The 18096-nt window shown below is 43.3% G+C and overlaps 1 protein-coding gene across 1 annotated transcript in view; it reads left to right on the top strand.

Annotated features, from left to right (window-relative positions):
- Positions 1 to 17305, top strand: part of rbpjl (recombination signal binding protein for immunoglobulin kappa J region-like) — a 74505-nt gene extending 57200 nt beyond the window's left edge. Inside the window, exons 7-13 of the mRNA XM_072556037.1 lie at positions 1547 to 1721; positions 3296 to 3433; positions 6681 to 6790; positions 8605 to 8745; positions 9156 to 9311; positions 13813 to 13916; positions 16709 to 17305. Coding sequence (XP_072412138.1) covers positions 1547 to 1721; positions 3296 to 3433; positions 6681 to 6790; positions 8605 to 8745; positions 9156 to 9311; positions 13813 to 13916; positions 16709 to 16982 — 1098 coding nt within the window. The 3' untranslated portion in view covers positions 16983 to 17305. The remainder of the gene's footprint in view (positions 1 to 1546; positions 1722 to 3295; positions 3434 to 6680; positions 6791 to 8604; positions 8746 to 9155; positions 9312 to 13812; positions 13917 to 16708) is intronic.
- Positions 17306 to 18096: the final 791 nt, after the last annotated feature.

Genomic DNA, 18096 nt, shown 5'->3' with positions numbered 1-18096 from the left:
CTCAAAGAATTCCAATCTGAAAATTATGATTGAATCTGCTCCCATCACTCCAGAGCATTCCACATCACAACAATGCACTGCATTAAACCAATCTTCACTTCCACTTTGGCTCTTTTGCTAATCACCTTAACTCTCTGCAACTTACCAATTTTCTTGTCATTAAAAACTGTTCCCCTTTATTACTGTGTCAAACTCCTTCATGTTTCTGAATGCCTCGATGAGCTGTCACCTCAACCTTCTCTGCTCTAAGGGAAATGTTTTCTTCTCTCCATGTAATTGAAGCTCCTCATGCCTTGTACAATTCTGGCAAACCTTCCATCGGGCGGAAGATTCAAAAGTTTAAAAACATGTACCAAAAGATTCAAGAACAGCTTCTTCCCCACTGTTATTAGACATAGAGTTATAACAGCATGGAAACATACCTTCAATCCAATTTATCGTTGTCGGTCAGATTTCCCAAATTAATCAATAAAGACTTCAGTTACACAAAGAAACTGTAAGTTAATATTGGTCTCCTTAGAGAGGAGAGTGTTTAGGAGATTTATCAGGGATTCAAAGATTACAAAGGGTTTCAATAGACTAAGTGTCAGGAGTCAGGGGTCAGGAGAGTCAGTTTCCTGAGAACACACATTTAAAATGATTGGCAATGAACCAGAGGATAGGTGAGGAGATTGAGTTGCTATGAGCGAAATGTGTTGCCTGATAGAAGCAGATCAGGTCATAATATTGTGACGACGCTGCTTCCTTAACAAGGCTATGCAGTCCTTGGCTTTTTTGTCAGAGAGGTTCATAAACAACACAGACTCCGAAAAGTTTGGGGGTTGAAGGGTTTTAGTGCTGATTTGATAATAACTAACAGATAATGTCTCAGGCAGAGGCTTTCAAGTTTTAAAATAAACACTCGTACAATAAAAGGGGTGTGGCCAGTTCTCCTAGTTTAGCGTTGCTCTGATTTGGTTTGGTTTCATCAGGTAATGTGACCCATCCAGATATCTTTTAAATGCTGTAACTGTATCAGCCACCGCCACTTCCACTAGTAGCTTGTTCCATACACCCACCACCTTCTGCGTGAAAAGCTGCATCATGGGTCCCAGTTAAACTTTTCCCCACCTCTCACCTTAAATCTATGCCCTCTAATTTTGGACTCCTCTATCCTGGGAAAAAGGCCTTGGCTATTCAACCTATGCATGCCTCTCATGGTCTTATAAACCTCTATAAGGTCACCCCTCAGCCCCAGCCTATTCAGCCTCTCCCTATAGCTCAGACCCTCCAACTCTGGCAACACCCTTGTAAATCTTTCCTGCACCCTGTAAGTTTCTAAACAGACCTCTCGCATATTCGGGTTGACCTTTTCCGCACCTCCTCTATAGCTGTATTGCTAAATTCTACATTCTGTTCCATTACTCTGATGTACTTATGTAAGGTATGATTTGTCGGTTAGTATGCAAACTATACTTTTCACTTTTTCAGTACATGTGACAATAATAAATCAAACCAAATCTTTAAAATTATACACTTGAGTTTTGTGGATTTTGTTTACCTACAGAAATTCGGTTGTGCTAAAGCGCTGTACATATCTGACGCTGACAAACGCAAACACTTTCGGATTGTTTTCAGTCTCTTCCTTGGAACTGGCCAAGAGGTTGGCACCTTCTACAGTAAATTCATCAAGGTTATTTCAAAGCCATCCCAGAAGAAGCACTCTATTAAGAATGCAGACTGTAAGTATCACTGGGTAAGTGGTCAGTTAGAAAGTGAAATTAAAACAGAAAAGTTCTTGAGAAACTCAGAATTTCAAAAGACGTTTTGATAAGTAAATAAATGGGAAATTTAGTTTGGGAAAATGGACTGAACTAGCGTGGACTAGTTGGACCAAAAAATCTATTTCCATGCTGTGTGACTCTCAGACTATGAGATCTGGCAACATCTGGGGAGAGAGAAACAGAGTTAATGTTTTGAGTCCAGTATTACTGTGTTCTTCACAGCAGCAGACTAGGAATTAGAAAGTTCTCTCATGGAGATGGGACTGGGTGAGCGGCTGAGTCAAAAGATCACAAGGTCCTATCCAGCTCCGGGATCCTGAGTCCAAAAGTGATGCTGACATTTCAACGGATCACTAATAGACTGTCATACTGTTGGGGTGCAAGCTGTTGGACGAGTTGGCTGCATCAAGTCCAAACATCCAACTGCCTTTTCAGGTAGATGTAAAAAATCCCACGTTACTACCTTGTAGAACAAACGGAAAGTTTTCCCCACTGACCTGACCGATATTTAACACTCAGACAAAACCACTTTTTAAAAAAACTTCATTATCGTTTCTGTGAGCTCACTGTGCACAAACTGACTCCTGTCTTTATTCATAGGAGTGACAACATGAAGAAAAGTGCTAGAGAAATCCCAGTTTCTTTTTTGTACATAATTTAATTAACCTATTCAGATACAGTAGGACACACCTCTGGGGCAGGTGAAACTTGAACCTAGACCTCCTGAATCTGAGGTAGGGACACTGCCAGTTTACCGCAAGAGTTTCCCTTTTTTTTGTAAGTCACAGATAATTAAATCACCTCCAAATCTTTGCACCGCAATTATCTTAAAACAAGGAGGCAACATCCCTAGTATTTAGTTAATTGAAGCCTCATCAATTCTGAATCCCCAACAGTTAGCTGCTTATTTTATTTTTAAGTTATTTAAATAAGTACAGATTCAATGAGCTGAATGGTTTCCTTATTGTGTCATTCCGTGACCTCTCCAAAACCCCTTCACCCTGAATGCCTGTCACCTTGGGGTCTAGTCAGTGGTGAGATGAGAAATGTTGATTTTTGAGGTATATTCTATATTTTGAAAAGGGGCTATTCCCTCAGTACCCCATTGGAGTGTCAGCCCAAATCTCGACAGTGAGACTTGAAATCGTCATGTTCAATTCTTCAGTGCTCAATTTGAGAGAGTCTGGTTACTCTTGATGCTCACTACACTTGAATGGTTAAGCCTGGGTGTGGACTCAGGGGAAAGTGAACAAAGTGGGAAAAGAGCCAGAAATTCCAACTAGAAGCGTGGAGTAGACATGTTAAAGTGCTGTGAACAAAACCGTGGTACATATTTATACAAGCTACTGTCACCTCGGTATAGCTCTGAGATAAAGAATATATAAGAGAACCCATTCAGATGTGAATGTGCTGCCCCAATCTCTGTGAAACACTGTACTCAAAGGCACCTCCTTCTAATTGTTCAGGGTGTGTTATTGGGATGCAGTCTCTTCCATTCACAAGGTATTCACTGTTTAATCGTCTGTGCCCAGTATGTATCCCTTCAGGCTCCAAGGTGGCTTTGTTCAATCGTCTGCGATCTCAAACAGTCAGTACACGGTACCTGTGTGTGGAAGGAGAGGAGTTCATTGCTAGTGCCAGGCAATGGGCAGCATTCACTCTGCATCTGGGTAAGAGTTCACCATGAATCACATCAGCCTTTGCAAGGGGATACTTCTGATAGGAAATAATAGTCAATTTTGCTGCATACCACTGTAACTTCACGAACCATTATGACAAGCTTTCATTAAATCACTGGTTCAATTTCCACTCCGTTCTGGGGCACCATGATTTAGGAAGGATGTGAAGGCTTTGGAAAGGTCACAGAGTGTTGCAGGACCTCTGGTATACTCAGGCCCCGCAAGGCTCTGACACACTGTTGTAGTTGCCCAGGGCTGTATATGACAAAATGGCTGTTAGGGGTTTTCTTTTTAACTGACACAGCCAATCAAAGGAAATTTTAGCTGATGTAGCATTTTATATTGCTCAAATCATGGCCTTCACAGCCAGACAACAAAATGCCTCTGAGCCTTAGTTAGCTGGGACTAGAATGTAGACAGTAAGACTCTGATAAGGCAGCTTAGATGAAAACCTTCTGATTTGAGATTTCTGATTTTAATATGAAATAGAAAGGGAAAGCTTGACCAACCTGAAATGAGGTTTTTAAATTAACTATAATTACATATTAGAATAGACACAGATTCATACAAGAATAGAGGTTTACAATTTATTAGATATTGGGGAATTAAATTTCTGAAGGCAGTTAGCCTTGGATGCAGAGATAACCTTGAAGACACTGCTTTTTCCATCAGCAAGAAGAATAGAGCAGCAAAAAGGTATAGACATGGTGACTTTGTAAGAGTACTGAGAGACAAATAATATGGCAAGGTGGGGCGGGGGGTTCAGAAACAATGTTGAAATAGGGTCACTGTGGCCGAGAGAATAAACAACTGCTGCTTCACAGGTCGGATAAGAGGGAAGCTGTTCCTGAAACTGTTAGCTTTGTCACAGAATCATAGTATTAGGTTTAACTAGGCATAACTTTATAAGTAACTTTATTTTAGAGCTGATATTACAAATAAGAGAACAATTGGTGGAAATTAACATCCCTTTTCATCTTCTGTATTAAGATCAGCAATGGATATGAATTGCATGATCGAATTTGAAAAGTCATTGGTAACAAGCAAGAGTACGATGTGGCTGGAAAATGTATAGGAAGAGACAGAACAATTAGTGTTAGAATGTGGTCAATAATCATAGGAGCCCAAGGACAGGTGATAGGGGGCCTGGCAAATTTCATGAGCTGATGGGAGGACCTAAGGTGGACCATAATGTTGACCATCATTGATCGTGTATTCACAGGATTGGATGTGTAGGTCAGATGGGTGGTGGCAAGCACTGATGTCAATGTTGCATATAACCATTGTAAAGCGGTATGTGTAAATATCCTGTTCTTTACTGGGAAAGGTAGAGTGTCACTGACCTCTCCACCGATCTGACCTGTAATTAAAAAGGCAATTGGGCCCCATGTGAAAGACCAGTTTGGAGCAGTCTCTGACCTCTCCCACACACGTGGTTAAGGAGCTCCAAATAAAGATTGATTTGTAAACTGAACACTGGGCAGAAACTCCTTTTTAACATACATCTCCACCACTCACTGGCCGAGCTGTTTAATAACACTTGCAGGAACACAGCTGACACTGGGGCCTGTGATCCCTTCCCATACACCCATAGTACTGCACTGAGCCACTGGAAGGAGACAGTGTTAGGAAGGTGCTCAGGTTGACCTCCAATGTATTGTCAATGTCTTGGGCAGAGCACATCTGTGCAGTTGGCCTTGAAGGGAGGGAGAAACTCATTGCCCCAACTCTGACCTGTTTTTCCCCTTTTGGAGAGGGGATGAGGGAGTTTGGGGTGTGGGGAGGGGATGGGTTGCCATCCACGGTTTGAAAACGAATGGCCTCCAACTCCTCCTCATGCACAGACCACGGTGATGTCTGACAACAGAGCCCAGCCTCCGATTGTCTGGAATCCCTTTGATATTGGATCAAAGCCCCACCCTGCCAAGACCGTGGGCCCCTCAGCGGCAATGACCACTCCATGTTTAAAAGTAAAGAGATCCTGCCCACATATCTGGTCAAGATGAAATTTGGGACATGGAATATCAGGGCACCATGTTGCCCCATATGTTACAAAGTCTGCAGAATAAGCATTGGACTCACGTGAACTCAGAACCTCTTGACCCTGAGTGAAAATGAGTCACCGTCTGGCCTAAGGGACTGCCTCAGGAAAGGAAAAGATCAAAAGACTTCAATTACACAAAGAAACTGTAAGCTAATATTGGTCTCCTTGGAGAGGAGAGTGTTAGGGAGATTTATTAGGGATTCAAAGATTACAAAGGGTTCCGATAGACTAAGTGTCAGGAGTCAGGGGTCAGGAGGGTCAGTTTCCTGAGAACACACATTTAAAATGATTGGCAATGAACCAGAGGATAGGTGAGGAGATTGAGTTGCTATGAGCGAAATGTGTTGCCTGATAGAAGCAGATCCAGTCATAATATTGTGACGAAGCTGCTTCCTTAACAAGGATATGCAGTCCTTGGCTTTTTTGACAGAGAGGTTCATAAACAACACAGACTCCGAAAAGTTTGGGGGTTGAAGGGTTTTAGTGCTGATTTGATAATAAACTAACAGATAATGTCTCAGGCAGAGGCTTTCAAATTTTTAAATAAACACTCGTACAATAAAAGGGGTGTAGCCAGTTCTCCCAGTTTAGCGTTGCTCTGATTTGGTTTGGTTTCAGCAGGTAGTGTGAAGAAAGGCTGTTGGACCCACAGAGCAGGTCCTCTCTCTGTGACTTCTATCCTATAAGAACCTGTGTTTGATTTAACCTTTTGTGCCATGGGATGTTTATGGTATTTGGTAGAGCATCATTAAGTTGCGATGATCTGTTGGGTTTTTGGATAGGTTGAGTTATTTGGTATTCTGTTTTAGTTTGTATTTCATTCAGTAATCTTGTAAATAAATTCTGTTTTGTTTAAAACTAAATGGTTTGACCAGCTGATTCTCTCCTGGAATATCTGCGATACACCTGCTTAAAACAACCAGCAAAGTTAGGGTCAGGGCTACCTTCCTGAAATGTCTTGAGGGCATCTGGCCTGGTCCATAACAATTTCCAAGTTGAAGAGTGGAAACAAAATAATGGAAGAAAGATGGTGGGAGTTGTTGGCAGGATGAAGTGGAGACCTCTTTAAAGAGCTGGAACAGATACAGTAGGCTGAATGCTCGAACATTCCCTGAAATAATTTCTGGGGAGCAGGCAGAGCTTCTTACTGTGCCACCTTTATGCCCATCCCTAACGCTCTTGTTTCCTCAGCAGAGAACGACCAATGTCCAAGAGGTGAATTCTGTCCTGGGGATGGATACATCCGATATGGATCAGCTGTCAAATTAGTATGCACTACATCAGGAGTGTCCTTACCAAGCATGGTATGACCCACATCAGGTGGCCTTTGCCTAGAGTGAAGTCCAGTTATCCTCACTATTGCTGCTTATTTTGCCCTCTTCTAGTTTAACTTATCGTCTCACATGAGAGTGTCTGATCAAGAATTGTTAAACTATGACATGCGTCACTATCTTGATCAAAACACACTTTTCATGAGAAGATTATTCAAGTCCAATGAGGCTGATCCCTAATAGCCCAGGGGACAAAGAGTCAACCACATTTCTGTGGGTCTAAGTCATAATGTAGGCCAGACCAGGTAAGGATGGCAGTTTCCTTCCCCAAAGGACAGATGGGTGTTTCCAACAATTGGCAATGGTTAAATGGTCATCATTAGACTCTTAATTCCAGACATTTTAAATTGACTTCAAATTCCACCATTTGCCATTCCACCATTCAAATTGTGGCCCCAGCACTGTCATTAATTTTGCCAACTAATAAATGAACCAATTATCTTTATTCTCTGCTTCCTGTTAGCTAGCTAATCTTTTATCTATTACTGGATTAGTGGTGCTGGAAGAGCTCAGCAGTTCAGGCAGCATCCAACGAGCAGCGAATATCTATGTCAGTATATTACTCCCAACACCAAGAGCTTTTATTTTGCATAGTAACCTTTTGATGTGGCACCTTATTAAATGGCTTTTGAAAATCTAAGTATAGCACACCGTGGGCGGCACAGTGGCACAGTGGTTAGCACTGCTGCCTCACAGCGCCAGAGACCCAGGCTCAATTCCTGCCTCAGGCGACTCTCTGTGTGGAGTTTGCACATTCTCCCCATGTCTGCGTGGGTTTCCTCCGGGTGCTCCGGTTTCCTCCCACAGTCCAAAAATGTGCAGGTTAGGTGAATTGGCCATGCTAAATTGCCCGTAGTGTTAGATGAAGGGGTAAATGTAGGGGAGTGGGTCTGGGTGGGTTACGCTTCGGCGGGTCGGTGTGGACTTGTTGGGCCGAAGGGCCTGTTTCCACACTGTAAGTAATCTAATCTAATCTAATATCACATCCAATGATTCCCTTTCATCTGCCATGCATGATATTTATTCAAAGAATTCGTTAGACATGACTTTTGTTGAATCATATAATCCGTACAGTGTGGGAGCAGGCTATTCGGCCCATTGAAACCACACCAAACCCTTTGAAGAGCATCCCACCCAGACCCACCCCAAGCCCCACCTTCGCATGAGTCGATGAGACAGAGGAGCAGAAATTAGGCCGTTCAGCCCATCAAGTCTGCTCTGCCATTCAATCATGGCTGATAGGTTTCTAAACCATATTCTCCAACTTTCTACCAGTAGCCCTTGATTCCCTTGACAATCAGGAACCTATCGATCTCCGTCTTAAATATATTCAATGACCTGGCTTCCACAGCCTTCTGTGGCAGTGAATTCCATAGATTCCCCACTCTCTGACTGAAGTAGCTTCTCCTTATCTCTGTTCTAAAAGGTCTTTCCTTTACTCTAAGGCTGTGCCCCCATGTCCTAGTCTCTCCCACCTTGGCTAATTCACCTAGCCAGCACACCTCTGATTAGCTGATGGGTTGCCATGGAGACAGCAACAGGGAAGTATAGGCTCTCCAAGCTCCCTTTTGTTTGTAGTGAAAATTGTTGTGATTATTAGATATTTGGCATTCTTGTGTTTGTCCACAAGTCAAAAAGCTTTGGCAACATAGCTCTCCCTTCATCAGTATTTATGGAAATGGTAGATATTGTTACCTCCTTGATCTAAAAACTGGTGTATACGCACCATACCAGTGTGGTGCTGGAAAAGCATAATTTGTATCTCACTGTGTTAATTGTGTGGCCAGATCATTCGGAAGGTGAATAAGCAGTATGCAGTGCTGGATGTGGATGAACCTGTCTCTCAACTTCACAAATGTGCCTTTCACATCAAGGACACCAACAGGATGTATCTGTGTCTCTCCAATGAGAACATCATACAGTTCCAGGTAATGTCACCAGGACTTTCCGTTCCTGTATCTAGGGGAATTAGACTATTTGAAGGCTCTGGGTGAAGAATTGGTTGGCCAACTTCTTTTTAATTCTTTGGTGGGAAGTGGGTGTCATTGGCAAGGTCAGCAATTGTTGCCCATCCCAAACTGCCCTTGCACTGAGTGACCTGCTCAGCCATTTCAGAGGGTGGTTAAGAGTCAGTCACATTGCTCTGGTCCTGGAGTCACATGTAGACTAGGCCGGGTGAGGATGGAAGATTTCTTTCCCAAAAGGACTTTAGTGAACGCGATAGGTTTTTACAACAATTGAAAATGGTTTCACTAGCATACTGAGGATATTTCAGCAAGTGCTGTCCAATTGTGGGATGAAGAACTCCAAACTGATGCTTTCTTCTGACCCTTCAAAGGCGACCCCTTGTTCTAAGGATGTCAATAAGGAAGTACTGAATGATGGTGCATGCTGGACAATCATTGGCACCGAGACTGTAGAATACACATTTAGTGAGAGCTTGGCACAGCTTCACATGCCTGTCACTCCGATTCCCATCATCAGCAGCCTTGAGGTAAGAGCTTCGTAGTAATGTCAGAGAATGTCTGATGGTATTTAACACTTTGTCCTGTCCCTTCATTTAGATATTTAAACTGGGAAACCAGTTCAAGGGTCAATGTCAATGTTGCAGAAGTAGAAGGAGTGCGCTGGCGAAACACAGCAGTTCTGGCACCATCTATAGAGAGGGAAACAAATATTAATGTTTTGAGTATGACACGACTTCTTCAGAGTTAAAATTTCACCATCTGCAGTGATGTGATTCAAGTCAATCTTCTCAGGCATTAGATTGAGTTTCTGAACTTCCAGTCGAAAGTGAGCACTGCAGATGCTGGAGATTAGAGTCGAGAGTGTGGGGCTGGAAAAGCGCAGCAGGTCAGGTAGCGTCTGAGGAGCAGGAAAATCAATGTTTCAGGCAAACGCCCTTCATCGGGACTTCTAGTCCAGTGACATTACCACAATGTTACCACTCCCCCAATTTGAGATGAACCCATTCTAAATAGCCAGCGGAAACTCCTTCCTTTTTGCAAGATTTTTCAGCGATATTGTAAATAGTGAGCTTTACATACCACGTAAGGTCTAAGAAAGAAGCACTAGATAGAGTACTGTCCAATGGATAGAGCTTAATTGACACTTCTCTGAGCCTGAGGGATGGTTTCTTTTTGTCAGAAAGAAAGAACTTGGGGTTGAGACCCAAGTGGAAAGAGTTTGCTGTCTCTTTCCAGTTCCACTAGTCCAAGGGTCACAACATAAATTTTATTGTTTCACCCAATTCCTAAAATTGACTATCATATGTTTTCACTATAATAAACTTTGAATAAAATGATCTATCCACTAGGTTTTGTTAATAATCATCAAACCTATTAGTTTATTATAAAACAAAATTTATTCCATAACAATGTAGCATTGATTAACACACACAGCTTGTATGAAAATATAAATGGTTACTCTCTAAATATCCCAAAATATGCATACAACACCATGCATACATTAGGCAAAAGAAAACAAAAGAACACATTTCTTCTTCCACAGATTCAGTTAAAAACACTTTGATATTTGGTCCATCTCCCTGAACACCTTTGCTTAATAAGAAAATTATCTCGGATTTTAAATTAACAACTTTTTTTTTATTCATTCATGGAATGAGGGCATCACTGGCCTGGCCAGCATTTATTGCCCATCCCTAATAGCCCAGAGGGCTGGTAAGAATCAACCACATTGCTGTGGGTCTGGAGTCACATGTAGGCCAGACCAGGTAAGGATGACAAGTTTCCTTCCCTAAAGGACATGAGCTGAACCAGATGGGTTTTGCCTTTGAATTGGCAATGGATTCATGGTCATCCATAGAGTCTTATTCCAGATTATTATTGAATTTAAATTCCACCATCTAACATGCTGGGGTTCAGACCTAGGTCTCCAACACGTTACCTGGGTCACTGGGTGAATAGTCTAGCGAAAATACCACTACGCCATCACCTGTCTCAACTCATCCAACATCCACTGCTGTTGTGGAAGAGAGTTCCAAACATCTGCTACCTTTTGTATGTAGAAGTGCTTCCTAATATCTCTCCTGAATGGTCTGGCCCCAATTCCCAGCCTATGCCCCTAGTTCTAGAATACCTAATCAGTGCAAATTGTTTATTTTTATCTAACCTGTCTTTTCCTGTTAATATCTTGAAGAGTTTGATCAGATTGTCCTTTAACCCTCTAAATTCTAGAGAACATAAGCCTAATTTATATAATGTGTCTTCATAACGTAACCCCTGAAATCCAGTTATCATTCTTGTAAACCTGTGTTGTGCCCTCTCCAAGGCCAATATATCCTTCCTAAGGTGTGGTGCCCAGATCTGCTTACACTACTCCAAGTGGGGGTCTAACAATGGTTTTATGTAACTGCAGTCTAGCTTCTGCGTTCTTGTACTTCAGGTGTCTCGATATAAAGGCCAACATTTCATTAGATTTCAGTGCACACGTGATGCCATATACTCTTAACCTCTCTCTCCATCAGCACCGCCTCATGCTGTCTCAAAGCTGCACTGCCCCCAGTTCCATTTCATCCTTCAGCTCGTTCTAACAATAAACGTCTCCTTTTCAGGCATTATGGAACGTAAGATGCAACAACTCAGAGATACCCTTGCCCCTCTGGAACCTTCTTCCCCTCCCCTCCTCTCTGACTCCATCCCCTCTCCTAATCCCACTTCCTGCTGTGTATTTATTATCCCTATTGACTTTCCGCTGTCTGATGCTGAACGTTCTGTACTCAGTAAAAGTCTGTTTTATCCCCCTGCACTCCCACCTTAATGAATTTTGGGCACGACATGACATATCAAGGGTCACTGGACTCAAAACTTTAACTCTGTGGCTCTCTCCACAGATGCTGCCAGACCTGCTGAGTGTCTCCAGCAATTTCTGTTTTTGTTACAGATTTCCAGCATCTGTGGTTTTGTGTTATCTATGGACATTCCCCTGTCCACTACCTTACTCGCCTTTGCAACAATTCCTTGCGGTTTGTCAGGCATGACCTACCTGTAGAAACTAGTAGAAAGCAGGAAACACCAGCAGTGCTTTAACCGGAAGCTCACTGAAGATATTACCTAGTATGGTGACGAAATATCTAAAAATGAACCTTCCAGCTCAGCGAGCAAACCTACATTCATTACCTGTCATGAGTCCATGCTGGCTCTACCTGATTAATAGGAAATTTTCAAGATGTTCAGTTACCTCCCCCTTGATCACAGACCGTGGCAAATTCACCGCCACAGATGTTATGATAACTGGTCAGTAGTTCTCTGCTTTTCCTCTTTTGCCCTTCTTAAAAAGTGGAGAGACATGTGCAATTTTTCAATACAAAAGGACGACTCCTGTATCTTTACAGTCAATGAAGTATTTTACCAAGTGTAGTCACTGTGGTAGTGTTGGAAATGCACGGCCAATGTTCACACACAGGTCCTGCACACAGTAATGAGATAATCATCAAGATCATCTGTTTTTCAGTGATGTTGGCTAAAGGTCAAGCCTGAGAGAGGACACTAGATAAAAGTTCCTTTGGTTATAATAGTGCCATGGCATCTTTAATGCTCCTCCATGAAGGCTAACAAGATCTTGGTTTGATAGTTCACTTGAAATCTTTGAGGGGAAAGTGAGGACTGCAGATGCTGGAGATCAGAGGTGAAAATGTGTTGCTGGAAAAGCGCAGCAGGTCAGGCAGCATCCAATTGAATTGACGTTTCGGGCATAAGCCCTTCTTCAGGAATGAGGAAAGTGTGTCCAGCAGGCTAACATAAAAGGTAGGGAGGAGGGACTTGGGGGAGGGGCGTTGGAAATGCGATAGGTGGAAGGAGGTCAAGGTGAGGGTGATAGGCCAGAGTGGGGTGGGGGCGGAGAGGTCAGGAAGAAGATTGCAGGTTAGGAAGGCGGTGCTGAGTTTGAGGGATTTGACTGGAGGGGGGGAGGGGAAATGAGGAAACTGGAGAAATCTGAGTTCATTCCTTGTGGTTGGAGGGTTCCTAGGTGGAAGATGAGGCGCTCTTCCTCTAACCGTCGTGTTGCCATGGTCTGGCAATGGAGGAGTCCAAGGACCTGCATGTCCTTGGTGGAGTGGGAGGGGGAGTTGAAGTGTTGAGCCACGGGGTGGTTGGGTTGGTTGGTCCGGGTGTCCCAGAGGTGTTCTCTGAAACGTTGCGCAAGTAGGCGGCCTGTCTCCCCAATATAGAGGAAGCCACATTGGGTGCAGCGGATGCAGTAAATGATGTGTGTGGAGGTGCAGGTGAATTTGTGGCAGATATGGAAGTATCCCTTGGGGCCTTGGAGGGAAGTAAGGGGGGAGGTGTGGGTGGCAAGTTTTGCATTTCTTGCGGTTGCAGGGGAAAGTGCTGGGAGTGGAGGTTGGGTTGGTGGGGGGTGTGGACCTGACAAGGGAGTCACGGAGGGAGTGGTCTTTTCGGAACGCTGACAGGGGAGGGGAAGGAAATATATCCCTGGTGGTGGGGTCCGTTTGGAGGTGGCTGAAATGACGGCAGATGATACACTGTATATGAAGGTTGGTGGGGTGGTAGGTGAGGACCAGTGGGGTTCTGTCCTGGTGGCGATTGGAGGGGCGGGGCTCAAGGGCGGAGGAGCGGGAAGTGGAGGAGATGTGATGTAGGGCATTGGCGATCACGTCTGGGGGGAAATTGTGATCTTTGAAGAAGGAGGCCATCTGGGTTGTTCGGTATTGGAACTGGTCCTCCTGGGAGCAGATGCGGCGGAGACGAAGGAATTGGGAATATGGGATGGCGTTTTTACGGGGGGCAGTGTGGAATATGGGATGTCGATTCTCCTGTTCCTTGGATGCTGCCTGACCTGCTGCGCTTTTCCAGCAACACAGTTTTAGCACTTGAAATCTTTGTCTTCTTGGTCATGTGGTTGAAAGAGAATGAGCTCACTGCAAGATCCTGATGTTTGTGCCTGACTGACCCCTTATAACCTTGTAGGCTATGTTTCAATTCCAATTACAGTTTCTTCTCTCTTTTCCCAAGCTGAATGGAGGAGGTGATGTAGCAATGTTAGAAGTACAAGGAGAGAACTTCAGCCCAAATTTGAAAGTGTGGTTTGGTGATGTGGAGGCAGAAACTATGTACAGGTAAGACCTGTAGTAGACATTAGACTTGTACCTATAGACATCTTGAGCTGACTGTACTGAACCGAATGTTTTTAGAACCCAAATTCTTTCATGTTCATTGAGTCGTACAACACCACTCAGTCTATCATGTCTGTGCTACATTTCTGCTTCAGAAAAATTGCATTAGAATTAGCTCAGAGAAAGTTCTCTTGACTTATTCCTGGGATGACAATCTCCATTAGAAGAATGAGAGGTGAGCTTATTGAAACATGAGATCGGGATGCTGAGAGGATGTTTCCATTTATGGGACAGTCTAGAATGAGGGGACACAAATTAGAGATCTCCTGGTGAAGACCGACATGAGGAGATCTTTTTCTTTCAAAGGATCACTAGTCTGCAGAATTATGTTCCCCAAAGAGCAATTGGAGGCAGGGTCATTGAATATTTCAATGGATTCCACTTTGACATATAGTGATAGATAGAAAAGAAGAGTTACAAAAGAGAGAGTTACATTCGGATCATCCATGAACTTATCAAACAGTAGAGCAAGCTTATGCATCAAATGCTCCTAATTCATTTGATATGCTCTGCAAGAAACTTCCTCCATACTGTTGCCCATATTGTCTGCATAACCTTCTATTCCTTTCTCCCTGCTGAGTTTTTATAGCTTCTCCTGAAGTGCAACTGTTTGATTCAGTTCCCTGAATTCCCCATTCTAACCACTCCATTTGGAAAGAAATTTCACCTGATCTCTCTGTTATATTTATGGGCTGTAGTTTCTTTTTAATTTAACCCATTTTTCTAATCAACCTGTTCAGAGACGTTATTACATACCTCTGAGGCAGTGGACTTGAAGCCAGGTCTAGGGGTAGGGACTCTACTTCTGAACCACAAGAGCCCCCTGGACTGTAGTTTTGGACTCTCTGACAAGTGAAAACACCTATGTGTGAAATTGGTTTGAAGCAGGCTTATAGCAAATTAGAAACCAATTTTTGACTGCACCCAATCATTCCATTACAGATAATAGATTAAAGCTCAAACTATTTTTGAGATTAGTTTCCTAGGCTTCATTGTATATATTCTATAAATACAATACAATATATAAGATTAGATTACTTACTGTGTGGAAACAGGCCCTTCGGCCCAACAAGTCCACACCGACCCTCCGAAGAGCAACCCACCCAGACTCATTCCCCTACATTTACCCCTTCACCTAACACTACGGGCAATTTAGCATGGCCAATTCACCTGACCTGCACATTTTTGGACTGTGAGAGGAAACCAGAGCACCTGGGGGAAACCCATGCAGACACAGGAAGAATGTGCAAACTCCACACAGGCAGTTGCCTGAGGCGGAAATTGAACCTGGGTCTCTGGCGCTGTAAGGCAGCAGTGCCAACCACTGTGCCACCGTGCCGCCCAAATATTATAATATGTTAGGATTAGAACTAAAGTGTTGTGTTAAAGTGTTCCAGTAGGAAACATTTCACAGCCACATTTAAGAATCATGTAATGTGTAACTGAACCAGTAGTACCCCTGCCTGTTACAGTCTGAATTGGGACCTCTTCAGTATAAGCAGCCCGTGAGTATTAAACTAGTTAGAGTTCTCACTTCTTCAAGCTTGATGGCTTGATTCAAACATCAAACACACAACATGACATCCATGTTGCTGGTTTTTAACTTGATTTGAAATGAAAAACATCAGCAATCATTTCCAAACTCATGGTTAGTAAAGTTAGTGAAACATCAGCTGACTCACTTTGAGCCCAATTGGTACTGCTAGCCTCTGTCAAACCATTTCATGAATTTAAATCATTGCCTCAATATGTACGTATGTGAACTTTATATGATCTGTGTATACACAACATATAGTCATATCATAGAATCACTACAATGTGGAAGCAGGCCATTTGCCCTGTCGAGTCCATACTGACCCTCAAAAGAGCATCTCACACAGGTCCATCCCCTTACCTATAACCCTGCATTTTCCCTGGCATACCTATCTAGCCTGCACATCCCTGGATACATGGAGCAATTTAGCATGGCCAATCCATCTAAGCTGTACAACGTTGGACTGTGGGAGGAAACCCACACCGACAGGGGAGAATGTGAAAACTCCACACAGTCACCCAAGGGTAGAGTCAGATCCAGGTCCTGCTGCTGTGAGGCAGCAGTGCTAACCACCGAGCCACCAACCTCCCTGCACATATGCATGCACATCCACTTGCAGAAACACTGACATTTGGCATGGGGTTTGTAGAATATTGATTTATTTTCATTCATGGGGTGTGGGTATTGCTAGTGAGGTCAGCATTTTTTGTCCATCCTAATTGCCCTTCAAGGCAGTCAACCACATTATGCTAGATTTGGAGTCACTTGTAGGCCAGACTGGATAACAATGATAGATTTCCCTTGCTAAAGGAGATTATTGACCCAGATGGGTTTTTATGTCAATCGCTGAAGGTTGCATGGTCCCCATTAGTGAGACATTAAATTCCATTTCCTCAAAATACTGAATTTAAATTCCTCTAGCTGCCCTGTCCCCAGAGGATTAGTCTGAGCCTTTTGATTACTGTTCTGGTGACAGTAGCACAATGTCACTATCTTCTCTAAAAATGAATGATCTCTAAAGTTCTTAACTGGAAAATAGGAGAAGATTAAACATTTGAAGTAATCACCTGAGACCCTGGAAAGAGTTTAACAGAAGAGGTTTAACAAGGCATGTGTTATCTGAGGAATGGGGGCTATAGTAAGCCAGAAATGGGAATTGGGAGAGCTGGATTCTCATCTATCCGATGTCTTTCCTTGACAGAAATCCCAAATCGGTGATCTGTGTGGTGCCTGATATCTGTGCATACAGCAGTGAATGGCGTTGGCTCCGACAGCCTGTCACGGTTCCCCTCTCTCTGATAAGAAGTGACGGAATCATCTTCTCCAGCACCTTCACTTTCACCTACACCCCAGAACAAGGCTGCCTTCCCAGGCAGGCAGTGGTCCGAGAGATCCCAGAGGAATCTGACAACTTCCTGAACACCATCCATCAGGAGTTCACTCGCACCAATTTCCACCTCTTCATGCAGAGTTAAGAGCCTGCGAAACACCAGTCATCTACCGCCCACGTGCTAATACCCACCAGGATCCATTCACTTCTGTGAATGCTGATTTACAAAGGCTCCCGGTTTAGCTACCCTAGATTTAAACATTCTCATCATTGTTTGGTTTTTAATCTGGAGCCTTGTGACTCCAATCTCTCCTCATTCACCTTCACTTTTCCAGGTTACAGTGGGAATAACCAGCTTTCAGTGGGGGAAACTCAAGGGAAGCAATCAAATCAATGAATTCTTATGAAACAAATGCAATTTATAATTGATATGTAAATTTTTGTGAGAAATAAATTCTGATTTTATTACCCTCTTGATCAGGGTCGATTGACTTTGACTGCTGATTGATCTAGGCTAGCCCTCACTCAAACGGACAGGAGTATCATGTCTCGACACCTCCCTTCCCCTTTCCACACCCACGCAGTCTCCTGGAAGTAGAATTCCCATCATGCTCAGTTTATTGCTGAAGGTTTCATCACGTGACCCTGTGTGTCTCTATCCACCCTGCACCCTCCTTGCTTGCCTAAATAGGCATTTCTAAATTTGTACAAAAACAGAAATCGCTGGAAAACCTCAGCAGGTCCAGTGACCCTTCTTCAGACGTCTGCTTTCTCTCCACAGATGCTGCCAGACCTGCTGAGCTTTTCCAGCAATTTCTGTTTTTGTTTCTGATTTACAACATCTGCTGTAGTGAGAGGATTCGCCTACAGGAGCAGGAATGTTTTGCTGGAATTGTACAGGGCCTTGATGAGATCACACCTGGAATCTTGGGTGCAGTTTGGTATCCTTACCTGAGAAGGATGTTCTGGTTATGGAGAAAATGCAATGAAGGTTTATCAGACTGATTCCTAGGAAGGCAGGAATGATGTATGAAGATTGTTTAGGACAATATTGACTGGAGTGAGGAAGAATGTTGAGTGGGGGGTGATCCCTTTGAAACCTATAAAATTATCAGAAGACCCGACATGGTAAATGTAGGATAAATGTTCCCAGTGACCAGGCAGTCTAGAGCTAGAAGTCACATTCTAAGTTTAAACCATTTAAGATTCAGACAAGGAGAACTTTTTTCACCCAGAGAGTGGTGAGCCTGTGGAATTCG

Source organism: Chiloscyllium punctatum, chromosome 37 (assembly GCF_047496795.1).
Source record: "Chiloscyllium punctatum isolate Juve2018m chromosome 37, sChiPun1.3, whole genome shotgun sequence".
In the NCBI taxonomy this organism is placed as follows: domain Eukaryota; kingdom Metazoa; phylum Chordata; class Chondrichthyes; order Orectolobiformes; family Hemiscylliidae; genus Chiloscyllium; species Chiloscyllium punctatum.
Note: the sequence above shows the minus strand (reverse complement) of the source record. Positions and strands in the feature narration are given on the sequence as shown.